General features: G+C 38.6%; 2 protein-coding genes across 8 annotated transcripts in view; one reads left to right on the top strand and one right to left on the bottom strand.

The window, feature by feature from the left end:
- The window catches only part of LOC119655778 (calcium/calmodulin-dependent 3',5'-cyclic nucleotide phosphodiesterase 1-like), an 831,136-nt gene that overhangs the window by 250,844 nt on the left and 554,593 nt on the right, over positions 1 to 25,699 (bottom strand). The gene's annotated exons all lie outside the window — the stretch shown is intronic.
- Positions 5,679 to 25,699, top strand: part of LOC119655812 (maltase 2-like) — a 34,834-nt gene continuing 14,813 nt past the window's right edge. Inside the window, 9 exon segments of the mRNA XM_038061917.1 lie at positions 5,679 to 6,058; positions 6,168 to 6,447; positions 15,305 to 15,484; positions 15,726 to 15,883; positions 15,953 to 16,237; positions 16,386 to 16,772; positions 16,822 to 16,975; positions 17,026 to 17,221; positions 17,306 to 17,446. Coding sequence (XP_037917845.1) covers positions 6,273 to 6,447; positions 15,305 to 15,484; positions 15,726 to 15,883; positions 15,953 to 16,237; positions 16,386 to 16,772; positions 16,822 to 16,975; positions 17,026 to 17,221; positions 17,306 to 17,446 — 1,676 coding nt within the window. The 5' untranslated portion in view covers positions 5,679 to 6,058; positions 6,168 to 6,272.

Here is a 25,699-nt window from a genome sequence, read left to right as displayed (position 1 = left end):
TATGGAATACGACTTTCCAAAACCGAACATTCAATTCATTTACTCGCGATCGACTATCGTTTACCAAGTAATTTTCAGACGGAAGGATAGACGTACGATGAGTGGCCTTTATGTCTAATGTGTCGTTAGTTCATTTCCGTTTAATCTGCTTCGAGTGTCACGGATAAGGGTTTTTTTTAATTCAACTGTAGTGTGTAGGAACCTGAAGTTTTAGATTCGTACCAACAGTTCTTGTTGTTCTTAAATTTTAGCTTTGGTTACCGAAGGAAATATGCCTACATCAAAGTAGGGTCTATTATTGATCGAAACGTTTAGTGAACCCCTTGTGCTAAAGACCTTCACACTTTTCATATTATAGTTCTGCAGCAATAGACCTATTTACAGGATTTTGTTACTGTTCTTAAAAGCGGCGTTTGAACGTTAATTTGGGATGAAAATTGATACCTAAATTGGCAACGGTTGAATATTCACCTAAGATAAATTGGAGGGCGTATAGCTATGCCAGTTAACTGCGAACCCAGTTTGGAGAAAGCTTACTTATATATAACTCAGAATTGGCTCAGGTGGAAACCTCTGCAAATTTGCTACCATTTCCATCACTAGTAGCTGTAACAGGGGAAGAAAACTTACCTGGGCATAGCTCCTAGGCCAAATTTCGTCCACCTGCATTCTAGCGTGTGATTCTTGGCTTAGGGCATAAGTCATTCTCCAACTTCGCTATTCATGAGTTCACTTTATATGATAATGACGTCATGCACGTTTTAGAGTGCAATAAATTCAGGTAAAATACAAAGCTTTGACCTTCTGCAATTTTGTTAATAAAGTCCTTCAAACTTTTCAGAATTATGTCGAATTTTATCACTTATGCGGATACTTCTAGAATGAATTTAAGGGGGGTTTCCGGGTAAATTTTTAAAATATAATAATACGCTATTATTAATTTAACTTGAGCAGATATCAGAATGGAATATATTTGGAGTCCTAGATTTCGTATGGGTACACCATTGTCATTTTTTTCAGATTTTTGGGTTAGAGAGGTTCTGAGAACGAGACCGGTTTTATTTTTTGAATTATTTACCCCTTCGCAGTTTATTTATTATCAAAAATAAGACTATGTTCCAAAAGCCCTAATTGGGCCATTTCATTCGATACCCCACGTGACCATTTTCTGTGAAACAAATGTTGGTCCCCTCTTTCGCATATATGGGGAGCCTTCCCCCGAAATCCAAGACAAATTGATGCACCTTGTTGCTAGGTAGCAGTTCACAGACCACACATTTTCATCAAATTTCTTGACGATAGCCCCAGCCGTTTCGGGGTATATATGACAAACGGACAGACAGACATTGAGCCGATTTTAATAAATCACACAAAACCTTAAAAAGGACCTCAGCGAACGACGATATCATCGAGATAACTGGCTGACACATGCACTGCTTGCGTCCGGTTATTCATTCCTTTCAAATTGTTGGAGGATGACGAGATTTTTACTTCCTTTATTACCAAAAAAGTTATTTCTCACCATCAATTAGGATTCCGTCAAGAACACAATACGGTGTGACAAGTCCATAAAATTTCGTGAGAATTTGGCAGGCATTTATGGGGAATTGGACGTTTGGGAGTAAACATTTACAAGGGTGGTACTATCTTACATGATAAAATTTGCGAACATTGGTCATTGGTCACCCACGTGCAGCCCAATTGAAATGTTTCTTCACCACGCGTTATTATATATGTTAGCTAGCCTCGGAAAGGTAAGGTGGCCCGTTAACAGCGTTAACAACCTAGCGTAACTAAAAACACCATAACTCAACATAATAACATAATAACTCAACCGAACGCGAAGCCGGAAAGCCCAGATCCAGGGCGAATCAGGAAAGAAGGATTCATAAAGGATCATATTCATATCGAAACGATTTGTCTAGCCTAAGATGACGTTGAGCATGCAACCCCTTCTCCTTTGTATTTCGGGATCGAAAATGAACCGAAATTTCTCTTCATTGTTTTTATTCTAAACGAATTGTAGCACGGTGCGATTAGAAAAGAGAATTGCGAGTCATCCTCAAATAGACTTATGAAGACTTAATAAAAAATATAAAGCATGATGCATAAAAGACTTTCTGCCTCCGTCGATGCCTCTGAAGTTCTTCTTAACCTTTACTGCATTTAACGAAGCAGGCAATAAAAAACTTTTTGGCAAATTACATTGTTTATGATTATTACAAGAATTCAAGAAATGCCAAATAGCACAATATGAAGCTTATTTTCGGCGACTTGAATGTCTGAACAGAAGAATGCAGAAGCCAGGAGACCAAAGGAATAGGAAAAGGAGACCGCAGATGCTCCGCAGAGACCGTCGAACATAGTGTAAATTTATTCGAGTGACAATATTTAGACAATGAAGTATCGATTTGAAAACTTCGGTCTCAAACTTGCAGAACATACTTAGATGGTACTTATAATAAAACAGCGGAAACAGAAAACTCTTCATGCTTCCATTGGTGAATATATGATTTAGTGTTAGCCGTTATTAATGTATCTGGGAGTAACGTTCGATTCGGAGCTTTCGCTAAGCCTATTTGTAGCTTGGTGGCCTGCGATTTAGCCAAACGGCTGATCTGTGGACACACAGGCTTTAACTTGATTGAGTTCCTAACTGGACACCCTCGTTTGGATTAATCATTTTCTTGTCCATCATACAAAATTACAGCCTTTTCCTGACTAGTGCAAAGTACTCTGTAATGAATTATAGGATCGGGTGATGATAAAATCATTCTAGTTGGTCGGAATTCATTCGGAGTGGGACCTATCGCGGTGAGTTTGACTTTCGAAGTCCATTCGCCAAACCAAGCTTGCACGGGGGAGTTTGCTTTGGACACTACAGTCCCTCACGTGACAGTTTACAAAATTGCACGTGTCCTACCATGTGAACTTATCGGAAAACACACAATAAGCTTAAATTTGACCACGGATGCGGTGCCAACGCTCAGCAAGAAAGAGGCAAAAAATGGGCCTATGCTTAACAGAAAGCGAAAATTCTATAAGAAGAATGAAAAATGTAATTTAAATGAAGGCCCACAACGGAAAAAAAGTTCTGAGTCTTCCACAAAACTCGCTAATTGAAAAATGCCCAAGCTTTCAATTGTACACAATATATAAACTGTACGCTGGTAAGAGATACATTGACAGAGTTGCTCATCATCGCAGAATAGGAGAACAAAATAAGAAAAACTCTTTGTTTTGAATCCGGCAGCAGGATGAGAATGCACCATTGGAGACGGATGGATTTAGCACCCAGCTGCCCGTTACCCAAACAGAGAGAGAAAATGATAAAGAAATCAAAAAATAAAAAAACCCACGCCAATCTAGCTTGTATCTTAATACAATGCCCCGTTTCCAACCAAATGCCTAAAGACTATCACGCCACAAGAGAGAAAAGACCAGTAACTGCATATAGAAAAAGAAAGGATCGTCATTTACATAAAAGCAAGGAGAGATAGCTGTGAAAAGCTTGCACGATACAACGTCCCAGCATCCAATTGGCATGGCCAGTAATCAAAAGATTTTAGGGAAGCCTTGAACACAACAACAACGAAGCTCAGAGAAAGACACTTCTGAGCGATTGGGCGTTCTTCCAACGACACCTGAGAAACTTTCTTTTGAGTTTGCACTTTAACTTATACTATCAGGAAAAGATAGTTAACTCTTCTCTACAGGGAAGAATCGGAAAGTGGAGCCCAGGAAACTTGATTCGTGGGAAGCGTATAACCTATAACTAAGCAAATTAAGTGAAGCCTAAGGTGCGATTCGGAAAAGGTTATCTTCACTTAGTCAGAATCAAAAAATGTTTCGCGCCACGTTGGGCGCCGTTTGTAATGACTTAAGTGATTTTGAACACTAATGCATCTATAAAGAATTGAACAGCCCCAAAGCAGTACCACAACGGCGGTTTCTTATGGGGTACTCTCGATTACAGATTCGTATCCATGAGGGATTCCGCATCCCCCAAAAAAAGGCAGATTTCAGACAGACAGAATTGATTTCTATAAGGCTATGTTTCAAACAATAGCAAGCCAAATACCAGGTTTCCACTCCGGAATTTGAAATTGCATATTGGCTCAAACTGGCATTGAAAGTGTTTCTTTACAAAGCAATGGTAAAACCAGGGGGGATGGTTTATGGTTGTGTTTCTAAGTTCGACTTTCCCGTCCCACCTTGCAGAATAGAGCTTTATCTCTTTTCTTGATAGTATAGCACGAAAATTAAGCTAGCCTGGGAATTGGTTTCGTATTTGTTTTGAAAATTAAGGATATATTTCGCAAGGAAGCCTCCCAGGTGCCGTTGGAGATACGTCCAAAAGCTGGGAAGCATCTTGTCCTGACCTTAGTTGGTGTTGTGTTTAAGGCCTTCCTTAAGTCTTTGGTCATTGAAATACTATGATGTATACAGTAGAAAATGCATCGGACAATTACTGAAATTCCATATAGTATCTATAAACTGAATGTAGCAAGAAAGATGAATTTTGAATTTTAGAGTTTTTTGGAAAACTGTCTGTCCGCGAGATTTTTTTTCTCGAAAGTGGGTACATATACTGACTCGAAATTTGTTGAGGTCGTTGAACAGCGACCCTACATGCATGCAGCGGATAGGGGGTGGGCACATCAAAAGAAAGTCTCGATTAGTGCTTTCCGAAAAAGGTTTTAGTTTTGACATTAGTTGTAAAATTGGGAGTGGGTAGGAGGTAGAAGCGTTCACTTAAATTTAGGGCCAATCTCAGAAACTGTCCAGCAGTTATTTAAGATATTTCTGGCAAGCAGGAAATTCGACGTAATAAACTTCAAAACCGTCATCGCTGGTGAGTAAGTGTGGTTGGTACGCCAGGATTCAGCTAAGCGCTACCAATGATTATAATTACCCAATTAGGATGAATGTTTTTCTATTTCAACATCATGAACTTGCATGCTAATTTACTTTTTCTGTTTACTAGAAACACTGCCAATATTGAAGTCCCTTTAATTCATCACAATTGAAATGTTACTCGTAATAGATCTTTTTGCAATATCTAAGCATTATTTAACTTGAAAACCTGGATGAGCTAATTTTCGCAATCATTGTCTAATTTACTTTGATGCTGATTTTCAGTTTAGATTTATCCATTTAATTCGTTCATTTTTTCCGTCTTTAGAGAAAATTATAACAATTTGTTTATGAAACACTGCATGTGGCTTCTTGATTACCAGTCGTTAAATACATGTATACATTATTACTCAAAAGTATTACAACTTCATTTTCTCTTCGCTTATATGTAATGTGGTCATCGGATAGAAACTATTTGAAACAATTTTAGAACTAAGCCAAGGAAAATCCATTTTTCGTTAACATGTGAATTTGGGTCTATTGAATAGATGATTTTCGAAATTCATATGGAAAGAAATAACTACAATGCATTGCTAGCGAATCTAATTATATTTTAATGCAGCAGCATTGATTTTTTGCCTCACTAGAAAGTCGGGGCTCATTTGGTGGTGAAAAGGTAACGAAATGGATTCTGTGGCCTTTTCGAATTGGTTGTCTGTTAAAAAGTGTTCTTAATCTATCAAAATGTTCTTCACTTTCACTGTATCAAATACTTCAGGTTTATCAATATTGATAAGCGTGTGACGACGCCACAAGGTTCACTCCCTCTTCTACTTTCAATGTTTATAAAAGTAAGCTCAACTGTAGTTCTCATCACTGACCACTAATTGCATAACATCCACATTTATAACGTTGGGTGGTTGTTTGCTAACAATCGGAATCAAATGAAAAACGCGAGAAACGTTTGTGAAAAAAACTTGCCAATTCCCATGCAGAGATATAGTCATCGCACGCACTCAACCATAAAATTACGACTATATTTAATTCATTTGGGACTAGATTCATTCTACAAGGGGCAGTCGCTACCAACATTGCAAGTATTAAGAAGGTTCTCCGTAGTGAAGGCTTCTACATTCCTTGCGGAGTTAAGTTAGGTAGCACCTGAAACCAAACAAACTCGAAGCGGATTTTCTGGGCGAATGTAAAGTATATAATTTTGCTGCCTTTTGAATTAATGCTTGCATATTTTTTAATGAAAATATTTAAATGCCAGTTTTCAAAGTTAATTTTCATATTTTCCAACTTTTCAGGTTCGTTTATTCCATTTGGGAATCACTCTGAGAGTTCGGTGTAAAGTTTCTTAAAGTTCCTAAGACAGTCCGCCATAAACATTTAGTGGAGGTGCAGTTATCTAGATGAAGCAGAAGCAATTAGTGATTATATTGTTCCTGTTTACTGTAAATACAGGATGGTGTCAGGCACCGAACGGCGGAAAAAATGATTTGGACTGGTGGCAGAAAACAATTTTTTACCAGATTTACCCACGATCATTTATGGACAGTGATGGAGACGGCATCGGTGATTTGAAAGGTAATTGGAGTTTCCGAGTGCTTTACCTTAGATAATTCATAATGGGGAGTCGGGAAATACTTGGTTGTGGATACCTCAAAACTTTCTTGTTTATTCTCTGCTTCGATTATAAGGAGAGTAAATAAGAATAATATATCTTCTTAGGCGATTCGTTTATCGACCATTGAGATAGTAAAGATATGACTTCAATTTGGGATGTTAGTTTGTACTCCCAGGCTTGAGGCATTGAAATTGAGTAAAGTGCTGCATCCAGATCGGATTGACGGTGGTAGAAAACTACATGAGAATACCCTATTGGAAGCAAAATACAAGGACGGTAAAAGTTTCAATCGTTTTACGAGTTAACCATTTGTTTCGAGGGGATTGGGGCAGTTGTTCCAAACCCGTTTTTAATATATCAGGAATAGCAATTGTAGCCCTTTTTAGGTCGTAAAACGCAATCAAATAACGAGCATGGCTTTCAATATGAAAACTATGATGGTTGATAAAAGTTAACTCGGGGTGGCCTTCAAACCACCAAAATTCATTCATTTCATCTGCTCTCGCTTATACTTAATTTAACTAATCCTCTTTGTAGGGGTCCCAAATGGTTCCATTTGGTTATGCATAAGCGATTAAAATTGTTTAAAGTCGATATTTCCAAATGTTTTAGAAAGAACTAACAATTGAAATTGGGTATCCACCATCGTACAGTATAACTGTGCGTTGTTTCATGTTTACCATATTCAGAAATGAGGCAGAACAGTTGAGGAAATTACACTAGGCGAGCGTACCAGGAATGGAAAAGTTTTAAGTTGTTTATTGGACCACTTCAACCAAAGGTTAGCAAGATTTTTTAATCATTATCTGGAAGGGGTCGTAGTGGGCCTACATTTAAATCGCTCAAGAACATTGTCTGAGGAGCACAGAGAGATCAACATGCATATTCTGGCGCAATGTCCTGCACATGGAGGTGTAAGGGATATCAAATGAAAGGTCTTCTATAGTACTTTCCGAATCTAGTATTAGCTTTGTCATTAGTTGTCGTCAGAAACTACCCGAACCAGAAATCTAAAAGAAATCATGAACCTGCTTCTATACGCTCCTATAGTCATCAAAATACTCTACATACCGATATCTACTCATAGTTAATAATAGTATGTACTATATTGTTGGCAAATTGAAATCTCTCTAAGGTTCGTTCTGGAATCATAATATGCAGTAATGTAGGCTAAATACTAAAAAACATAACGTTAACAACTTTGGAGAAAATCCTACTATTGCTAACGAAGTTGCAGTGGTTCAAAATTGTCTTTTCGTGTAAATTTACAGCAACCCAAAACACTGAATGTCAATATCATATAAAAGTGAGTAGCGTGATATGCTAAATGCATATACATTGCGAGCTACGTGCAAATGCAAAAATTGAAAAAGCGTTCGAACATCGCCTTAGGCGCATTTATGGACATCGAAGGTGCCTTCAATTATACCTCATTCGCGGCAATTTGTGATGCGGCAAGACAGCATGGAATCGAACCGCTGCTAATCAGTTGGATCCTTCACATGCTAGAGTGGAGAAAAATCCACACATCGGTCGGCCAGAAGTCTATTGAAGCAGGATGTCTCAGGGGCTACCCACAGTGAGGGGTTCACTCTCCACTGTTATGGCTCTTACTGTGGCTCCTGGAGGACAAAAAAGTTTTCGCCAAGCATTTGCGGACGACCTAGCCGTAATAATTACCGGCAAGTTTGCGGACACAGTATGTGGCCGCTTGAATGCAACCCTGCATGAAATGCACAGCTGGTGCCTTCGCAATGAACTCACGGTGAACGCTAGGAAGACTGGACTAGTTATCTTCACTAGGAACGTCAGGTGGGGCAGCTATACGCTACCGACCTTAGCAGGGGCGGATTCCAGCTGGCACAAACAGTCAAGTTTTTAGGGGTACATTTCGACTCCAAGTTAACGTGGAAGCATCATATCCAGAAACAATATCAGAAGTCCTGCAGATTGTTCTGGTGTTGTAGGAATGCGATAGGTAAGACCCGGGGACTTTCACCCAAACGAATATACTGGATGTATACACCCATAATAAAACCCATTTTGATGTGTTCATGCATCGTATGGTGGCCACGACTGAACTTTTCTAAGTTGCTAATGCCTAGGGCCACTAGAGCGGCATTTTTGTTGTCCTTTAAGAAGTGGGACATGAAAACCCTAGTAGGGCTTTTAACGGGACACTGCTCCTTAAACTACCATATGGAAAAGATTGGTGTAGTGGTTTCGGCTATGTGCAGCCAATGTGAGGAGGAGGAGACGGCTCTGCACTTTTTATGCAGCTGCCCGGCATCCTTAGATCTCAGACGAAGACACTTGGCAAGGTTTACTTCAATGAAGAATCTGCACACTCTCTGACTCTGGTGGTGGTGTCCTCAGATTCATTAAAGCCGCTAAAGCCATTGAATAGGCAATTTACGGGGATAGTACAATGGGCCTAACAATGGCCTGGGTGCTTGGAGCTGCGGATCCCCCCAGTAAATCAAACTAAACTACGTGCAAATGAGACAATTTTACACTTACCTATTCTCATACAAGAAATATACAAAACGTTTCATACCTGAAGCGGCGATCTTCTGATTTTCGACACCTCTTGGAAATCGCTCGATATGGATAGCACTTTTTTAACGACAATATCGTCATTGCGGGTGACCCCAATATTCATTTCGGCGAAAAAGCAGAGAGAGCTGGCGGCAAAGCAATGAACATGAAGGCTTGGGACTTTGTCACTGGCAAGCAGTACAATAGTATAATAGGTACGTCCAGATGGTTTCATGGTTAAGAAACTAAGCTGCCGAAATGGACATTTTGGGTCTAAATCTCACTGGAGACAGTGGGATTTGTATCGGTGCCGGATATCGGAGATTATCCCAGTAGTTAATGTGTACTTGAATCAAATCATGGTAAAAATTAGATCCAGTATAACGCTGATATACAACAATACTCTAGCATACTTCAAGGCCAAAGTTTAAATTGAACTGTTACGGTATCGTTCCATCAATAGTAAGACGTACATCAACTATAATCTTAGGAGATGCCTACTTCACTGGTAACAGTAGTTTCCGTACCTCAATCGGTGGTTGGGTGTTCTGCGGAGGAAACAACATGATCTTACTCATGCGATTTCGGTTCAATATGAGCGTTGAAAGACTATGGAATCAAAAATGCCATCTGTAAAGCGGCCTATCCAGTTGTTAGAGGCCGACAAGCGGGTTATCAACCCACATACCTACATGCCTTTAGAGAGACCATGCTTAAATAAAGGTCCTTGAGGTGGAACGCATCTGTGTCATGGTTCACGATGACGCTGGCTAGTTGAGGTACATGATTGAGACAAACAGATGCCGAGGAGGTGACTATGAAAAACATTACGATTAACTAAAGATTGAGAGAAAAGTGCGCATCGAATAATCAACAAATGATGTCGATATCGAGCTCTGCTTCTACGTTTATGACACGGAAGATAATTTCTTTACCGCCCGGCGAGGTCAGATGGCCGGAATGTTTCAGGCAGAATAATTTTACTTACTGGCCACAGAATAATAAGGAAGACAAAGCGGAGACAGCAGCATATCACCCTACATTGCAGTTAAACTTCAAAAATCGAAAAACTGGAATCAAACTCTACAGTTGTGTGGATTCATCAATCATCACATCATTTTTCAATCACATTAGTGAGAAGTAGAGAGTTGCAATATGGAAAAGCCACAAATCCGGCGAAATAATCAAATTGCAGCCCCATTCGGTAATTATATTATACCACCAAGACCTTTTACAAGCTCCCTGGGAACATCGTTAAGATCCTGATTAATACCAAACCAGGTTTGTTTAGAATTGTGGCATTATTGACGTGACTATCCGTGTTCAGGAAAGAAACGCCCAGTCGCTTTCGCTTTTTTTTGTTGCTTTTGTTGGCATTTCCCTTCTCTAGTTAACGATATTTTAGACGAACTTAACAATTTTTCAAAGCAAATTAACGCGTTTGCACACCACACTCACGTCTTTCCAAATCGTATTCAGAATTTTGTAAGTGAAATTAACTTTTTAACAAATCAAATTAACGGTTTTCCAAATTAAATTTAGACGATGAAATTATTTCACAATCTAACAAAAACTATGTGTGAAGGGGGACTACATTCCCTTTTCACACATTGTTTTTTCTTTCAGATTACTTAATAATTTGATCTTGTAAATTTTATTTGGAAAAAAGTTGAATTTCAATTGGAAAATCATAAATTTGACTTGGAAAGGCGTTATTTTGATGTGGACAACCGTTAATTTGTTTTGATTTGGAAAATTGTTAATTTCATTTGGAACCCTGTTAACTTGAAGTAGTCAGTAAATATCAATCTATTCACCCGCGCCGCTTTGAAGCCCCCAAACTGATTGTTGCCACCAAGTTTGGCATGTATGTCGCGAGGTATAAGCTCCATATTGGCTTGCCGATAAAATCAAAGCAGATTATATTTACTTTAACCAGTCTAGAATTTTTATAATACTATCATCTCGGTTATTTTCGGAAATGGACGATTTTCTTCTTACTAGGTGGCAATGAAATTTCACTACCCAACAATACTGTGCATATGCTTTACAAGTAGACCTCTCGGCCCGTGCATGTCGAAACATCTTTTTTAAATATGGTGGAGCTGTTGAACAGACTTTTATGTGAATTATGAATGATGTTGCTTTGCTTTCGCAGTGCCAGCTTTTAGAATGGGTCGATCCAATTTATGCCCAATTTAGTGTGTTATTTTATATATATACAGGGTGGGAACGATATTTGAGGACAACTTGAGAGTAAAACTAATAAGCTTTTACTTTGAACAAAATTTAGTGAGACTTCAAGAACTTTTTACACAACATTAACTTATTATAGATCTATAAAATCATTCAATAAAATTTCCATTAGCTGCAGTAACCTCCTCGATTCGGATTCGGAAACGATTACATGCCCAAATCAAATGATCCTTATTCATATTGCTGCGCTCAGAGAAGAAATGGTCTTACGAGGAAGCTTATTGGTTTCACACTCAACTACAACCCCTACGTAGTAATCTAGGAGATTAAGGTCTGGGGATCTAGGCGGCCATAAGTTCCCCCAATCTTGTGTTGCCTTGGCTTTATGTGAAGGAGAATAGTCTTGCTCAAATATGTATGGACTGTCACCGCGTACACTATCAATCCAGGGTTTCACTATTATCTCTTGAACCGACAAATGCAGCAGAATTCTTTGAGTCCTTTGTTGCTCACAACACCCAAAACAATAACAGTGGCTGGAAGCTTCGTGTGCATGACAACAGGAACTTCTGTAGGATTGTAACATAGCTAGCTGCTTTTTTTGCGGTTAGTCTTTTCGCCTTAGTCGACTTTTTTTTTCGTTAGAAAGAACCCATAAAATCTCAGGCGCTTCAAGATGTTTAATTTTATTTAGAAGGTGTTTTGATTAGATAACGCGCTGTTCTCATGTTTGCTCCAACATAAACTGTCTTCTGCGCATAACGTAGGATTTATACTGGAGACCTTCGTTGACAACTCAATGGATAAGACCATCGGAAATATTAAGCTCCCTCCCAAGAGCCTCATTAAGTTGAAGGGTCCTCGTCAATGATCGCTTGCATTTGTTTCATTCTGCATCGCCACCTGACGCTTCCAAGTCATAGGGAATCAACGGGCGCACTTAAGAAAATTAGAAATTTCTAAATCGGTGTCATTTGCAGATATAGCGACAATAACTGCATGTCTCTTCATTTCTTGAGTTAAGTTGTAGTACTCCATGTCTTATTTGAAAAAGAGCAAAAGAAAAAATAATGGTTTCGGTGCATTTACCGAAACCATTACTTTACTCTTGCGATTTTAAGGGATTTTGATGTATTTCACGAGTGAGTGCTTCCGTTATAAAAGTACTGACAAATGAGAAAAAGTATTGAGGGGGTCATGAACTTCCAGAGGTACTAAATTTAGCATCTTTCATATTAAAACAACACTGACTATAGAATAGCCTTGCAGTCTCAGTTTTCAATGAGGCTATCCTTCAGTTTCATTATAATCACAACTAATGCTGGGTAAGTCATAAGCCTATAACGGCGGGACAGCATGAATAGAAACAGAAATATCCAAGACGATCGGGATTCGAGCCCGAGATAATGAGTTCGAGAGGCTGACGCGCAACCATCTTGACTAATGTCTAATCTTAGGTTTTAGTAATTAAGATTCATATCATCTGTAATTCGTGTGTGTAGCCATGAAGCCCATGCTTCAATTTCGAGAAATGATGGTATCACTACATCTTGTTATGACAACTTTTGGCATAATAATATTTGTATACTTTGGTGTCACTATCAGTAGAAAATCATGCCATTTACCATGCTGAAAAGACCAACGGGAAAGGACAACACTTTAAGGGGAGATAGCGGAATTTTAATAAATACGAAAATGAATGTATTTTAACCGCTACACCATACACACCATACAACTACGTAATGGAATACAGTACACTATAGGAGGCACCGTGGTCAGCACTACGCTCGTCCGTGATTATTATTTGGATTTGACGTAGTCACTCATTAAGAGCTGAGTCGACTAGTGTCTGAAATCCAGTCGCGAATTCCTCTGCCACTAGTGAGCCCTCCCACTGCGACAGCCTAGCGCCCTACCCGCTAAACTATCCGGGCGAAAAGGCTGCAAAATTTAGTAATAGAATGTTACATTTTTTATATAAACTTATAACTGCCTTTGAAGATATATCGCTTTGCTTCGGTTTAAAAATAGTTGTCAAAAATACTGTAAATTCTGCGATAAATACGTCCTTCAATGATTCTAATTTGATCATTTAGAAAGAAACAAGTCGGGAAACCGGAAGAGTGGCGCTTCAGGCATGAAAGGTCTTATTTGCTTCTTGTGTGAGTATATTTGAGTGTAGAACTATCCCATTTGTACGTAGCCCGTTAAGAATATGCATTTAGCATATCAGGTTTAATACTTCGGGTTGTAAATTTACACGGTAAAGACAATTTTGAGCTACTGTAACTTTGTTGGTAATAATATGACTTTGATCGAACTTGGGGATAATATGCCTCATGTTATATTTTATACTAATACAAACTTTTATAACTCCGAGATAAACTTCAGGGGGGTTTATTCAATTTTCCCAAAATTATGGTAATATACTATTATTAACTTAATTTGAACAGATATCGATATGGAGGGTATTTTGAGGCCTGGGCACCATATAGATGCAACTTCATGATTTTTAACAGATTTTTCGGTTGTGTAGTTTCTGAGAATGGGTCCGTTAAAGAAATCACCACTTTGCACCCCTACCACTCTCCGCCTTTTTAACAAATCTCAAAACTAAGACCGGCTTCGAAAATTACTAATCGAGACCTTTCATTTGATACCCCACATGACTATGTATGGGGACCCCCCTTAAATCTCAACGTAGAAGGATGTCACTCACTCCACGTCTGTGGGTCCACAGGTGCCACCTTCTCACAAAATAGCCGTTTCTGAGAAAAGTGCCTGCGACAGACAGACAGACAAACAGACAGGCGGACTGACAGACAGGCAGACGGACGGACAGACAGACAGACAGACATTGAACCGACTGTTTTACAAACAAAACCTTAAAAATGAACTTTACCTAGCAGTTGGTAACAAATATCATTGCCGATCATTTAGTTGTATTTCATACTAGGGGAAAATGTTATAGTCGACAAGATTCATGTCTAGTTGATGAACCGCTATAAGCTTGGATATATTGTGGCCCCGAAGTCCATTTTTCCAGCCCTTCGGAAAGTCCAGGTGGGAGATGAAAACCAATACCAGCAACCAACAGTGATGGCGCGATATATTCGATGTGCTAAGTCCCACATTGAGGTTTATAGCAACCAAATGAAAATACATTATATCCCAATATCTTATCAAATAAAGTTTGCAGTGGCATATTTTGGAATTTTTCAACTAGAACCTTCATCGAGGTATACATAGGTGTGTGATCTCTGTATGGCTTAAATTACTCCAGGCAATTATTGAAACAATGACCGAAAAAAAAATTAGGCTCTCTTCTGATCACTGAAGTTAAGCTCTATTGGGGGGCGTATGAACTTAGTTGGGGGACCAAGTTGCAATATTTTGTTTTTCTCCAATTTAGAATTAATTAGAAAAGTGAAAAAGAACTTTCCTAATTAATTCTAAATCGGATTCAGCAATTGGAGAACAGATAAACATGCACAAATTACAATAATAGAAAATTAGCTTTTCTAGGTGTGCGCTTTTGTATTATTTTTATATAATGCTCGTAATCCAACCTCATCATGAGCCCAGATACTAACAAAAGTGGACTATTATCGATACAGAACTTTTCGCTTGTTATTTAAATGGGTCTTGAAAAATAGAAGATAATTGATTTTTTCCTTACGTAAAAATGAAACAATCTTGAACCAAAAGTTTCTCACATAAGAAAGCAGTGAAACTTATACCTAAAATGTCCAACTTTCGTTTTTCGAATTACTTCTAAAATAAATTTGAAATATTTTTACGTTTACTTTTTTATTCTTGCTTGTATTATTCCGACTCTGAATTTTTGTGGCTATTTATTGCTTGAAAAGTTTCATTTCTTCTTATCCTTTCTCTCTCCTTTTTTCTTTCTTCTCAATTTTTATTTTTATTAAAAGTTTCAAAGAAAAAAAAATCTTTTGGCTAATGGTAACGGAAAAACGTCATTTATTCAATGCGTTTCCTTTGAAAAATGTTTACATTGCAATATTCAATATTGCTACTGTATTTATCCCCGCTGACTTATCTGTCTATATTTTCCGACAGGAATAATCTCAAAGTTGGGGCATTTGAAGGAAAGTGGAGTTGATGCAACATGGCTTAGTCCTATCTTCAAATCACCGATGGTTGATTTCGGATATGATATATCCGATTTCACGGACATTCAAGACGAATATGGAACAAGGGAAGATTTTGAAGCATTAATCAAAGAAGCAAATAAATTAGGTAAGTTTCTCTTCACTATGTCTTCACATAACAAACAAACAAAACAAATCTTATTCAGTTACAAATATCTCTGTGGTGGACAAGTTGACCAAAATAGTTTTCAATCAAGTCTGTACTGAAACTCTAAATAAATCGAATGCTTTGCTAGCGGTATGATTACCCTCCATTTCTAGCAACTTCTACGTGCGACCTCGCCTTCGATGTTCTTTTCAATCATTTATATCTTTCTCTTTTCGGTTAGGAATAAAAATTATCGTCGATTTTGTTCCAAACCACACATCCGACGAATGTGAATGGTTCAAGAAATCGGTGAAACGTGAGCCAGGATACGAGGATTTTTATGTATGGCATGATGGGCGAAAGGGTGCAGATGGAAAGATTCATCCACCGAACAATTGGGTTGGAAGCAATTTATTTATGTATTCAATTAGATACAGTTAGATATTCTCTATAATTTGTCTTCAACAGATTTCCGTTTTTGAAGGGTCAGCATGGGAATGGAATAAAGAACGTGGCCAGTACTACCTACATCAGTTTACCGCCGGGCAACCAGATTTGAATTTCCGAAACCCCAAAGTCCTAGCGGCCATGGATGATGTGCTACAATTCTGGTTATCAAAAGGGGTGGCCGGTTTTCGGGTGGATGCAATCTGTCATTTATTTGAAGTGGAAGATCTTCGTGATGAGCCGGAAAGTGGAAAGCCGAACAATCAGTCTTATGAATTTTTGGAACATATTTACACCAAAGACTTGGTAAGACCTTCGATACTATGCTCTTAGAATGCCGTACTAGATTTTGAAACGAAGCTTTTCAATAAAATTTGCATATTTGAGAAGCAGCTACGTTTCTAGTTACATTAAATGAAACTCAATCAAAACAGTACGCACACATTTTTTCTAGCCGGAAACATATGACGTTGTATATCATTGGCGAAAACTCTTGGACAATTACAAAAAGGAAAATGGAGGAGATACACCAGTGATGCTAACGGAAGCTTATGCTAATATTTCATCGGTAATGGATTACTATGAAAGCAAAGACGGAGTTCAGGGAGCGCAAGTCCCGTTCAATTTCTACTTGATCTCAGATCTCAATATGAATTCAGATGCGAGGGACTTCCTTTCTAACATCCAGCGTTGGATTTCTTATATGCCTGTTACTGGTACCCCTAACTGGGTACTTGGTAACCACGATAGGCCACGTGTTGCCTCCAGATTCGGACCAGAACGAGCTGATGGGCTCAATCTTCTTCTGCTGACTCTACCTGGAATTGCTGTTACTTACAATGTATGTTGTCTTTTCTATAATATAACATTTTTATAGGAATTTCGCACAGGGTGAAGAAATTGGAATGGTGGACTACAGAGATATTACTTATGATGAAACCAAAGATCCTGCAGCGAGGCGTTTCGGATTTTCAGAAGATTTTAAGGAAATATCACGAGATCCTGTCAGAACACCATTTCAATGGGATGATACAAAAAATGCAGGTAAAGCTCATTCACTTGTTCCTTTGGCAAGTGGTAATTATTTCTCACAGGATTTTCGACTGCGGAAACTACTTGGCTTCCAGTCCATCCAAACTATGAAAATTTGAATTTAGCCAAGCAAAAATCGGCGGAACGTAGCACGTATAAGCTTTATCAGCGGCTAGCAAATTTGCGTCAACACAACACACTTTGAAAGGGCAGTTTCTTTGGTTTGGCTATAACAAGGGATGTTCTAGCATTCAAAAGGTATGATGGAACAACACCCCTCAACAAAAGATAGTGTCTATCTTAGACTTCTCTTCTTCCTTTGCATACATATTTCGAACAAAGGGAACTGAAAGGCGAAGATACTTTTGTGACCGTTATAAATTTCGGCAGTCAAGAGCACACAGTGGATCTGCGGTATCTTGGTGGATTACCCGACACTCTAATTGTTGCAGCTGCAGGTTCAGGATCAATTTATCGTGAAGGGTGAGTTGGGTCTAATGCTACTCTGAAAATATTGCATGTTTTATGTTGATGTCGTTGAATGTGTTTTGACAGAGATAAGCCTACTACTGACAGCTTGAAAGTTGGCAAGTTTGAAGCATTGTTGCTTACAACGAGGATATTGTCAGGACAAAATTTGAGATCATAGTTGAGCATTTCCTAATTAGTATACCTATATTCATCGACACTAGTTAACTAATCTTGCGTGTTGAGCGACTGGGTTGATCAATATTTGTTTTTCTGATTCATAATTTTCGACAAACTTGCATACAGTTGTTGTTGTTTTTGATGTTTATTCCTAAAAAAAACATGTTTTCACGCATAGATCTAATTTTCAAAATAAAAAGTATAATTTGTGTGAGTGCTGTTTGCATTTTTGTTTCAAAGTGTTTCAGTTTTCCTCTCATTTTATGTTATGGTATTAGGATCCATTCTATTTTGAACAGTCCACAACTCTTATCCTTTTTTCGGTTCATCGTACGTTTTTGTTGTGAATACTAGCTTATATAGGATAATTATATTTTGCTTTATAAGAATCGATTCTAGGGGTCCAGTTTCGGAGGATAGGCCAACTTGAATATTTTTTGTCACGATATGTTCCTTACAGCGTTATTGTTGATTCCATGATATGAGAATTTCGATTGGTGGATTTTGGTGTATTTAGTGGTCGTTATTCACGTTTGGGTTACATGTTTAGTGTTTGACTAAATAACTTCGAGTTTTATTTCCCTTTTTGCTGACTCTAATGCTTGGTACGGCTCCTTCGCGTGGACATTAGTCGGAGCAGATTCTATAACAACCAGCATACCACTCGTGGTTACTGAGCTTACCTTTTCGATGCCGTACTCAACCACCAGGTAAATAACATAGAGACAAGCTATCTTCTTATTTGAGCGCTGACTTTAAAGAAAAAGTAAACATAAGTATGCTATTTTGTGCCTGACAACCATAAAGTCAACGAAAATTGGTAGACAATTTTGCATACTTTTCCTGTCGTTATGCTTTGTTGATTCCTTACATAAGAATATTTGGGTACCCGTAATGCTCGATATTCAATTTGATATGGTACTGACATTTTATTTCTAAGGGACCAATAATTATACGCGAAAGACACATACTTTCATTTATTACAACTTTGTTATAAAGGGACTAGCTCAAGGGTGATTGCCAGTGATTTCAATGCTTGGGCCCTTGAGTGGGGTAGCAGAGAAGCAAATGCAAGGAGGCACACTCTCTTATATGCTTTTATCATGGCGGTCACCATGCAATCTTTTTTGGGGTATGGTTGGCATCACAGGGGAGAGACTCATCATACCCGAAATCCAGAAAAATGTCAGGCCGGTCTACAAAAGCTCTCGATGAGCAGAGCTTCATAGAGGTATAGTTGGGCCAACCTAACAAAGCAGTCGCCTCTACGGAAAAAGTTGTCCATCTGGCCCATTGCATAGTCAAAGCATGTGACGCAAAGAAGACCCAGTTACCGGTAGAATAGTGACCTGACCAGTGGGCCCAGAGGACGGTAGATAGAATCGATGAGGAGTAAAAAGAGCGCACCTATAAGGAAGCCCGCATGATTGCCATCCAATTCAGCAAGAGAGAATGCTTTAAAGAACAAAACTCTGGGTCTGGATAGCATACCGAATAGGGCCTTTAATCTTGGGAAATCGACACCGCATATGTTCGCTAAGTTTTTTGAAGCATGCATGTCCGAGAGGATATTTCCTGCGGCATGGAAGCTGCAGAAATTAGTACTACTGCCTAAGCTTGCTAAACCTCCAGGTGAGCCAACCTCCTACAGACCTATATGTCCTTTAGAGACTGTGGGAAAAGTGCAAGAGTTAGAAATTTATAACAGATCATTCCCAGTTGTTGAAAACCAAGGAGCGTCTCGATCAATCATGTCATCAAATTGGTTACTGACTCGAAGACGCAATTCCTGGAAAGGATAATACCAGCAAATATTGCGTGATGATGACCCTGGATTGGAAAAATGCATTCAATTCGGCCAATTGGAACCTGATACAGAAATCCCTAGCAAAGATTAGTATTTCCTCCTATCTCGTTACAATTGTGGATAGTGCAAGGATTGATGCTTTGGTATGACGCAGACTATATACCACAGAAGTACGTTTTCTATGCGGGCATCTCACAGGGCACAGGGCCTATTGGACCCACAGCTGTGGAACATAATGTACAGTGATGTTTTTAATCTTTCAGTCCAGGAAGAAGCCGCGGTGGTGGGGTACGCCGACGATATATCGCTGGTTGTAGTCACAAAGCATCGTGAAGATTATGTGTTATGCTCACTCGAAGCGGAGAGTGCTACTAAGGGCATGCTTCTAGGTTACTTATAGCTACAGTGGTGAGCTCGATCTTGCCCTATGCAGCTCCTGTTTGGGAAAAGGCATTGCAGGTCTTACTTAACGCTAGCAAAGGCAGTGCAGTCTCTCCTTGGAGGGTGTGGTCTGCCCTCAGGACTGTCTTAGACATGCTGTGTTCGTCTTCTCGGGAATGATGTCGATTGATATCGTGGCAGATAAGAATAGTAACATCTTATATATTATAGTGTCCGGATAGCTGAGTGGTTAGAGCGCAAGTCTATCATACCAAAGGTCGCGGTTCAAAGCTCACCGGTTTTAGTGGGATTTAACAGCGAATTCATCTCTTCTTTATCGCAGATGAAGAACGCCGAATGGGAGAGATCAGTTAATTGATGGAAAGAACGTTGGGAATGCTCGCAAAACGACCGGTGGACATATAGGTTCATCTCTGCCATCAAGGAATGGTTGGAGAGACGGCAGAGTGATATTTGTTATAATCTTACTCAGTTTCTCACCGGGTATGGAGATTATCGACAGTACAAGTGCAGATTTAAATTGGATAGTTATTCAAAGCTACTGGAGATCTATAGTAGAATAAGCGATAGCAAAGCTAGAATAGAACTCTTAAGCTCGCGGACATGTTCATTGAGATGTTTGAAGCGTACATGTTCGAACAGATATTTCCTGCAAGGGGGAAGCGGCAGAAGCTGGTACTACTGCCTAGTGCTGGCAAACATCCAGCTGCCTAGCCTCCGTCAAACCAGATTGACCTTTGGGTCCATAAGATGGGAGGACGGGATTCACTAAAAGGGTAGTGCCAGCAAATACTGTATGGTGGTGACCCTGAACGTGGTAAATAAATTAAATTCTGCGAATTGGAAGCTTATATGGAAACCCTGGTAGTATTAGTATTCTCCCCTATCTCGTTACTATTGCCGATAGGTATTAAGCCGAAAGTAACCTCTGGTATGTCACTGATGGCGGAGGCGCATTTTTGGGAAAGCCAGTGAGTGCGGCCTACAGAAGAACACTACTGTTTTGAATCGCTCGGACTGTCTCTAATTATACAGCATTTATCATTTCGGAAATAATGCCGATTAGCGCCTTGGTAGCTAAGATGACGAGCATGAACAACATGAAGCCCAATTTTGCTTCAACTCAGACATCAATACAGATAGAGAGTGATTTATAAAGAGCTGGTAGCTTTCGAACTATCAGGAACAGGTCGGTCATAAGCAGGTGGCAAGAACGTTGGGAATACTCGCGAAAGGGTCGACAGACATACAGGTTCATCCCTACCATCAAAGACTGGCTGGACAGATGTTATGACAAGATTGGTTATCATCACATTTTGTTTCTCACAGTGATTTCACCAGCACTGCTACTAGCTTTTCCTGTCACGCTCAACTTTTAACTTTTTTCAGATTTTTGTTTTGTGTGTAATCACTTCAATGATATTCATACTTTCACTGGGGTCTTAAATTATCATACAAAATTTGTAATTAACGAATTTGGTAATCGTTTGTTTTTTTGTTTTGGGAGAAAAAAAGTTAGGTGACTGATGGGAGCGTATCTCCTATTGTAGAAATCTGGAACCAAAAATTTAAACATTTTCTTATTCTGTATACTTACCTTTATCGTCTATTAATATAGTTGTACCTTACTAAGCACTAAAACGGCTGAATTAGAAAGTCTTCAAAACTCCGGTTTATGTTTCATTGAAAGTTTTTATTTGGTTTTGAGAAAAGAGTGTTTAAAGTTGCTTTGTAGGTACGTCAACATGGCGCTTGCGCTTCCAATTGTTGTAACTTGATAAATATTCAGAATTTTGGTCTACAGTTACTGCATATTCAATTTAGCAGTATATATCAAAGAGAAAATCGGTTTTCGAAAACCCACTAAATTTGACTATTCATCCCATTACTCAAATTGCGATAAAGTCACCGTAGATCCATAAAATCTATTTTCCCACCCTCCGAGATTCATGGATGAGAGGGGAGACTCAGAAAAAACTCAAGGTGAAACGAGAATACCGGTGCTGCGAATATTGATAGGCCAAGAATTAGGACGTTATGAATCATATGATCATGTCTATCCAATGTGAGTTGCGAAAAGCGAAACCAGGAAAGTGTGGCTACAAGTGACATATATAAAAGAAAGAAAGACCAATAAAGTGAGGTAACTCTGCCCCGTGGCGGTTTCACTAGTCAGGAGATGTGGGGCCTGGATCTCCCCCCTCCCCACCCTCCCCCTGGGAGTCACAAACAATGTGCAGGCCGGCGTCTTTTGCATATTTCAGTATGCATACAATATTCCCTTATTTCACTGAGCACAGAGGATCCCCATCTATCTCTTCGCTTATTATGAATCCGATGGAAATTTAAATTCATTCAACTCTTTTTCGGTATTATACAATTGAAGATACTTTTGGTGAAAAGCTGTCGTTTGGAGGTTTGTTTAATCAAATTGCTAAAGTGGCGGAAACTGAACTAAATTTTGTTATCCTCCCGTGAAAAGAGGACATGTGCAAAGCGACGCAAGGACTTATAACTGGAGTGAGTGTGGTCGCTGTCATTATTATTTTTTTGTAATTGGCAGAAACTTTTTTCTTTTTAGTAAAAACCAATGGAACACCAAATATGAAGTTAATGGTTGAAAAAATACAATTTCAGGCAATGAAAACGTAATTACCCTTGAGCACAGAAACTAGTAGACGCTTGGAAATACATTTCTCTCTGTCTCTGTCCCGGAAGCAGCTTGACTGAAACAGTTGGCAAATGTGAAATGCTCCATTATATAATTCACAGGACATGACATCACTAGGAATTATATTGAGAGAAAATCCGTCAAACAAAATTTTTCAAATGTGGAAAGGGCCAAATATGTTTTCTAAGCCCAATGGGTCAAAGTTCATTTTTTTGTTCGTGGATTTTTGTCTAGTTTTGTTATTGTGAGGTATAGGGGCATCTATCATATTATATATATGAAGCGACTTGTCTTGTCAACCAACAGACTTTCGTTAGCGATCACCAAAACATACCATGAGCAAAACTATCAAGTACTGGTCACATTTTATTCCGGTAAACCAGGATTCAATGATTAGTCCACGTTTATATGCGAAGTTATCATGAATTACCTACAATTTATACGTTATCACAACTGCTTGCATATTGCATCGGTGCATCCAACAAATGAAATAGTACAGTAGCCTTAACGTAGAGCTATACATTCAATCTTGATCGTTTTTCAGCTGCAATTTCATAAATAGTTTCTATAAGTAAAGGTAGCAATTATAGCATCATGGTGGGCCATCGGAACCTTTCCGTTTCGACAAAGAGATGTTTGACCACTAAAGATTGATAAAAGGCTTCCAGACAAAATTCACGTGTTGGCGGTGCATTACCTTCAATTTCTTTTAATCCTTCCGTTCTCGACCGACCTCATCGACATTGCATTGAATGATTGATCACTTAAACCAAGTACATGCGTATAGCAAGTCACGTTGGCGATGTTTGCGACAGAAATGACCGGGCTGGACCATTCGAATCTATTCTGGTAGTCAGGAAACGTTATCAGCACAAAAAGGAACATCATATGAAAGCAATTAGTATGAAGTTGTCCTCAGTTGCTTCTGAAGTTTGACTGACGAACGAAACCCACATTCGGGTAGAGAAATCTGAACTCTGGGCTTCCAGAGTAGCATTTCTATTGTCCTTTCAAAAATGGGCCATAAAAATTCTACTAGCAAATTTAATGGGACACTGCTACTTAAATTACCACGGGAAAAACTTAGGGTCAGAATTTCGCTTATTACAGCCAATATGAGGAGGAGACGGGTCTCCATTTCATATACGTAACCTTTGTCTCTGGAAGGTATTCTCAAATTGCCAAAAAAAGCAATTTTATGGGACAGTACAATGGCTCTAGTAAAAGGACTGAGTGCTAAGAGCTGCAGCTTCCCCCATCAAACTAAATTAATTAACGCCGCTACCTCCAATATCACGTCGATTCTAAGACAGAGTTGGAGCCTTGCATTCAGGATTTGCTAACCTTATTCTCCTCTTCAAAAGTCGCAAGAATTCGGATAACAGAGCATTTTTCTAACTAGCATCTCGGCCGATTTCGGCCGATCGGTGGGACTGAAATTCGTTAACTTTTCAGGTTATCATACACCAGCATTGTTGTTTGAGTTTCGTGGTATGCTTAGCCTGCACAGATTGGAGAATGATAATAATGGAATTGAGCGGTCTCACTAAAGGTAGAAATGGGGCTAAATAGTCATAAGACACATTATATAACCTAGATATGTCCTACAAACGTATGAAAAAGGCTGTTAGAATGACCGGGCCTTTGATTCGAAAGTATTTCAGTTGGACGGACACAAGTCTGCCAGATACTGTCATTGATTTTGAAATTTATTCTGCACTTATTATAGTTGCCGTCCTTTTCTCTGCCGCTTTACAGTGTAGGTGCGTGCTCAAAATGTGATGACGATATTATCAAACGTGAATTGGTCTTTCAAAAACATCCTGTGTTTAGTATTCTAGTAAAAGTTCCCCATTAAAACTTTTTACCTTCAAACTTATCTAAGATATTCATTGACCTTTTTCTGGGGAGTTCGTGCAGATATGTCGATGAATAATTCTTATTGGCTCAAAGATATTGATGCCCAACTTTTAAAAAGCACTTTCCCGGTATGAATATCCTTTTAACTGTAGCCTTCGGATTTTCTTTTTTCCTTTCCCCAGATTTATCGTCAATTTATAATTTAAATATTAAACTCAAAACTTTTAAATGTAGAACGAAAGTAGAGGTATAAGTTTCCACTTTTTGCGCAGTGAAGCTTTTTGGATACGATGTAATCTAAGAAGAAGTTTTGTGTTGAAATTAGAATCTTTTAGGCAAGAAATGTAATTTAGTTTAAATATGAAGCATGAAGGAAGGCTTACGAGCGCTTCGAGACCTCAACAAATGAAGTGGTGATGCATGGCAAACTCCTAAATTTTCCACGATATTGTCCGTACAGAAAATAATTTCTTTCTCTGTGTGCATTTTAGTGTTTTTCAGGAGTACTCTGAAAATCAGAAGTGAAATGGAAAAAAACATTGCAGATGTTTTAGGAAGATGGAATGAATCTAGAGAGTATGGATTTCTAGTCTTGTTCTCGTGAAATATGTAGTGCAAGTGACGTAGACTTATTGAAAATACATAGCACTACTGGTATAGCCTTCGCAGTAGGTTTGGACAATTTCTAGTTAATCGTCGTTTTAAAACGTCTTATACTGTTATTGGAACCATTTCTGGTTGAAGGAAGCCCAAATAATGGAAAATGTTCACTCTCCACTCTCTCACGATTTGTGAGTTTTTATTTGAAAAGAAACTTTTAACTATACACATAAAGTGTAGTGTAAAATAAAACCTAATTAAATCAGTTTAAGGGGGTCATCCGTTGTGAAGGCCATTTTCTCGCATTCTTTAGACATTTTTTGTAAAGAACTGGATAAAGATACAAATGTGGATTTTTCACCATATATTTATTATATTAACATCTTGAGCATGCGTAGTAATTTTTCCAGTCCGATAGCATAGTTCAGCATCTCCAAACAAGATGTTTTTCTACTGTTACGGTAGAGGGCATTGTGATTATCTTAAAGAAAAATGTAGACGACATTTTAACGTGCGGACTTAACCACAGTCCGCAAACTAGGATTATTAAAAAATATTATATTGTTAAACTTTTTTTGTAAATTTTGGTGTTTTTTTTCCTATAAACCTTAGGTTTCTTGAAAAAAACGCAAGTAAAGCCTTGGCTTCAATTCTTATGATTTAAGCGAAGTCATTGAGGTAAAGTTATTCTTCTCAAATGTAATCGGGTGCCAAGTCAAATGTAAGTTTCCGATTAAAATTTTTTCAA

Source organism: Hermetia illucens, chromosome 1 (assembly GCF_905115235.1).
Source record: "Hermetia illucens chromosome 1, iHerIll2.2.curated.20191125, whole genome shotgun sequence".
Classification (NCBI taxonomy): domain Eukaryota; kingdom Metazoa; phylum Arthropoda; class Insecta; order Diptera; family Stratiomyidae; genus Hermetia; species Hermetia illucens.
The sequence above is the reverse complement of the archived record's forward strand: the minus strand, read 5'-3'. Positions and strand labels throughout refer to the sequence as shown.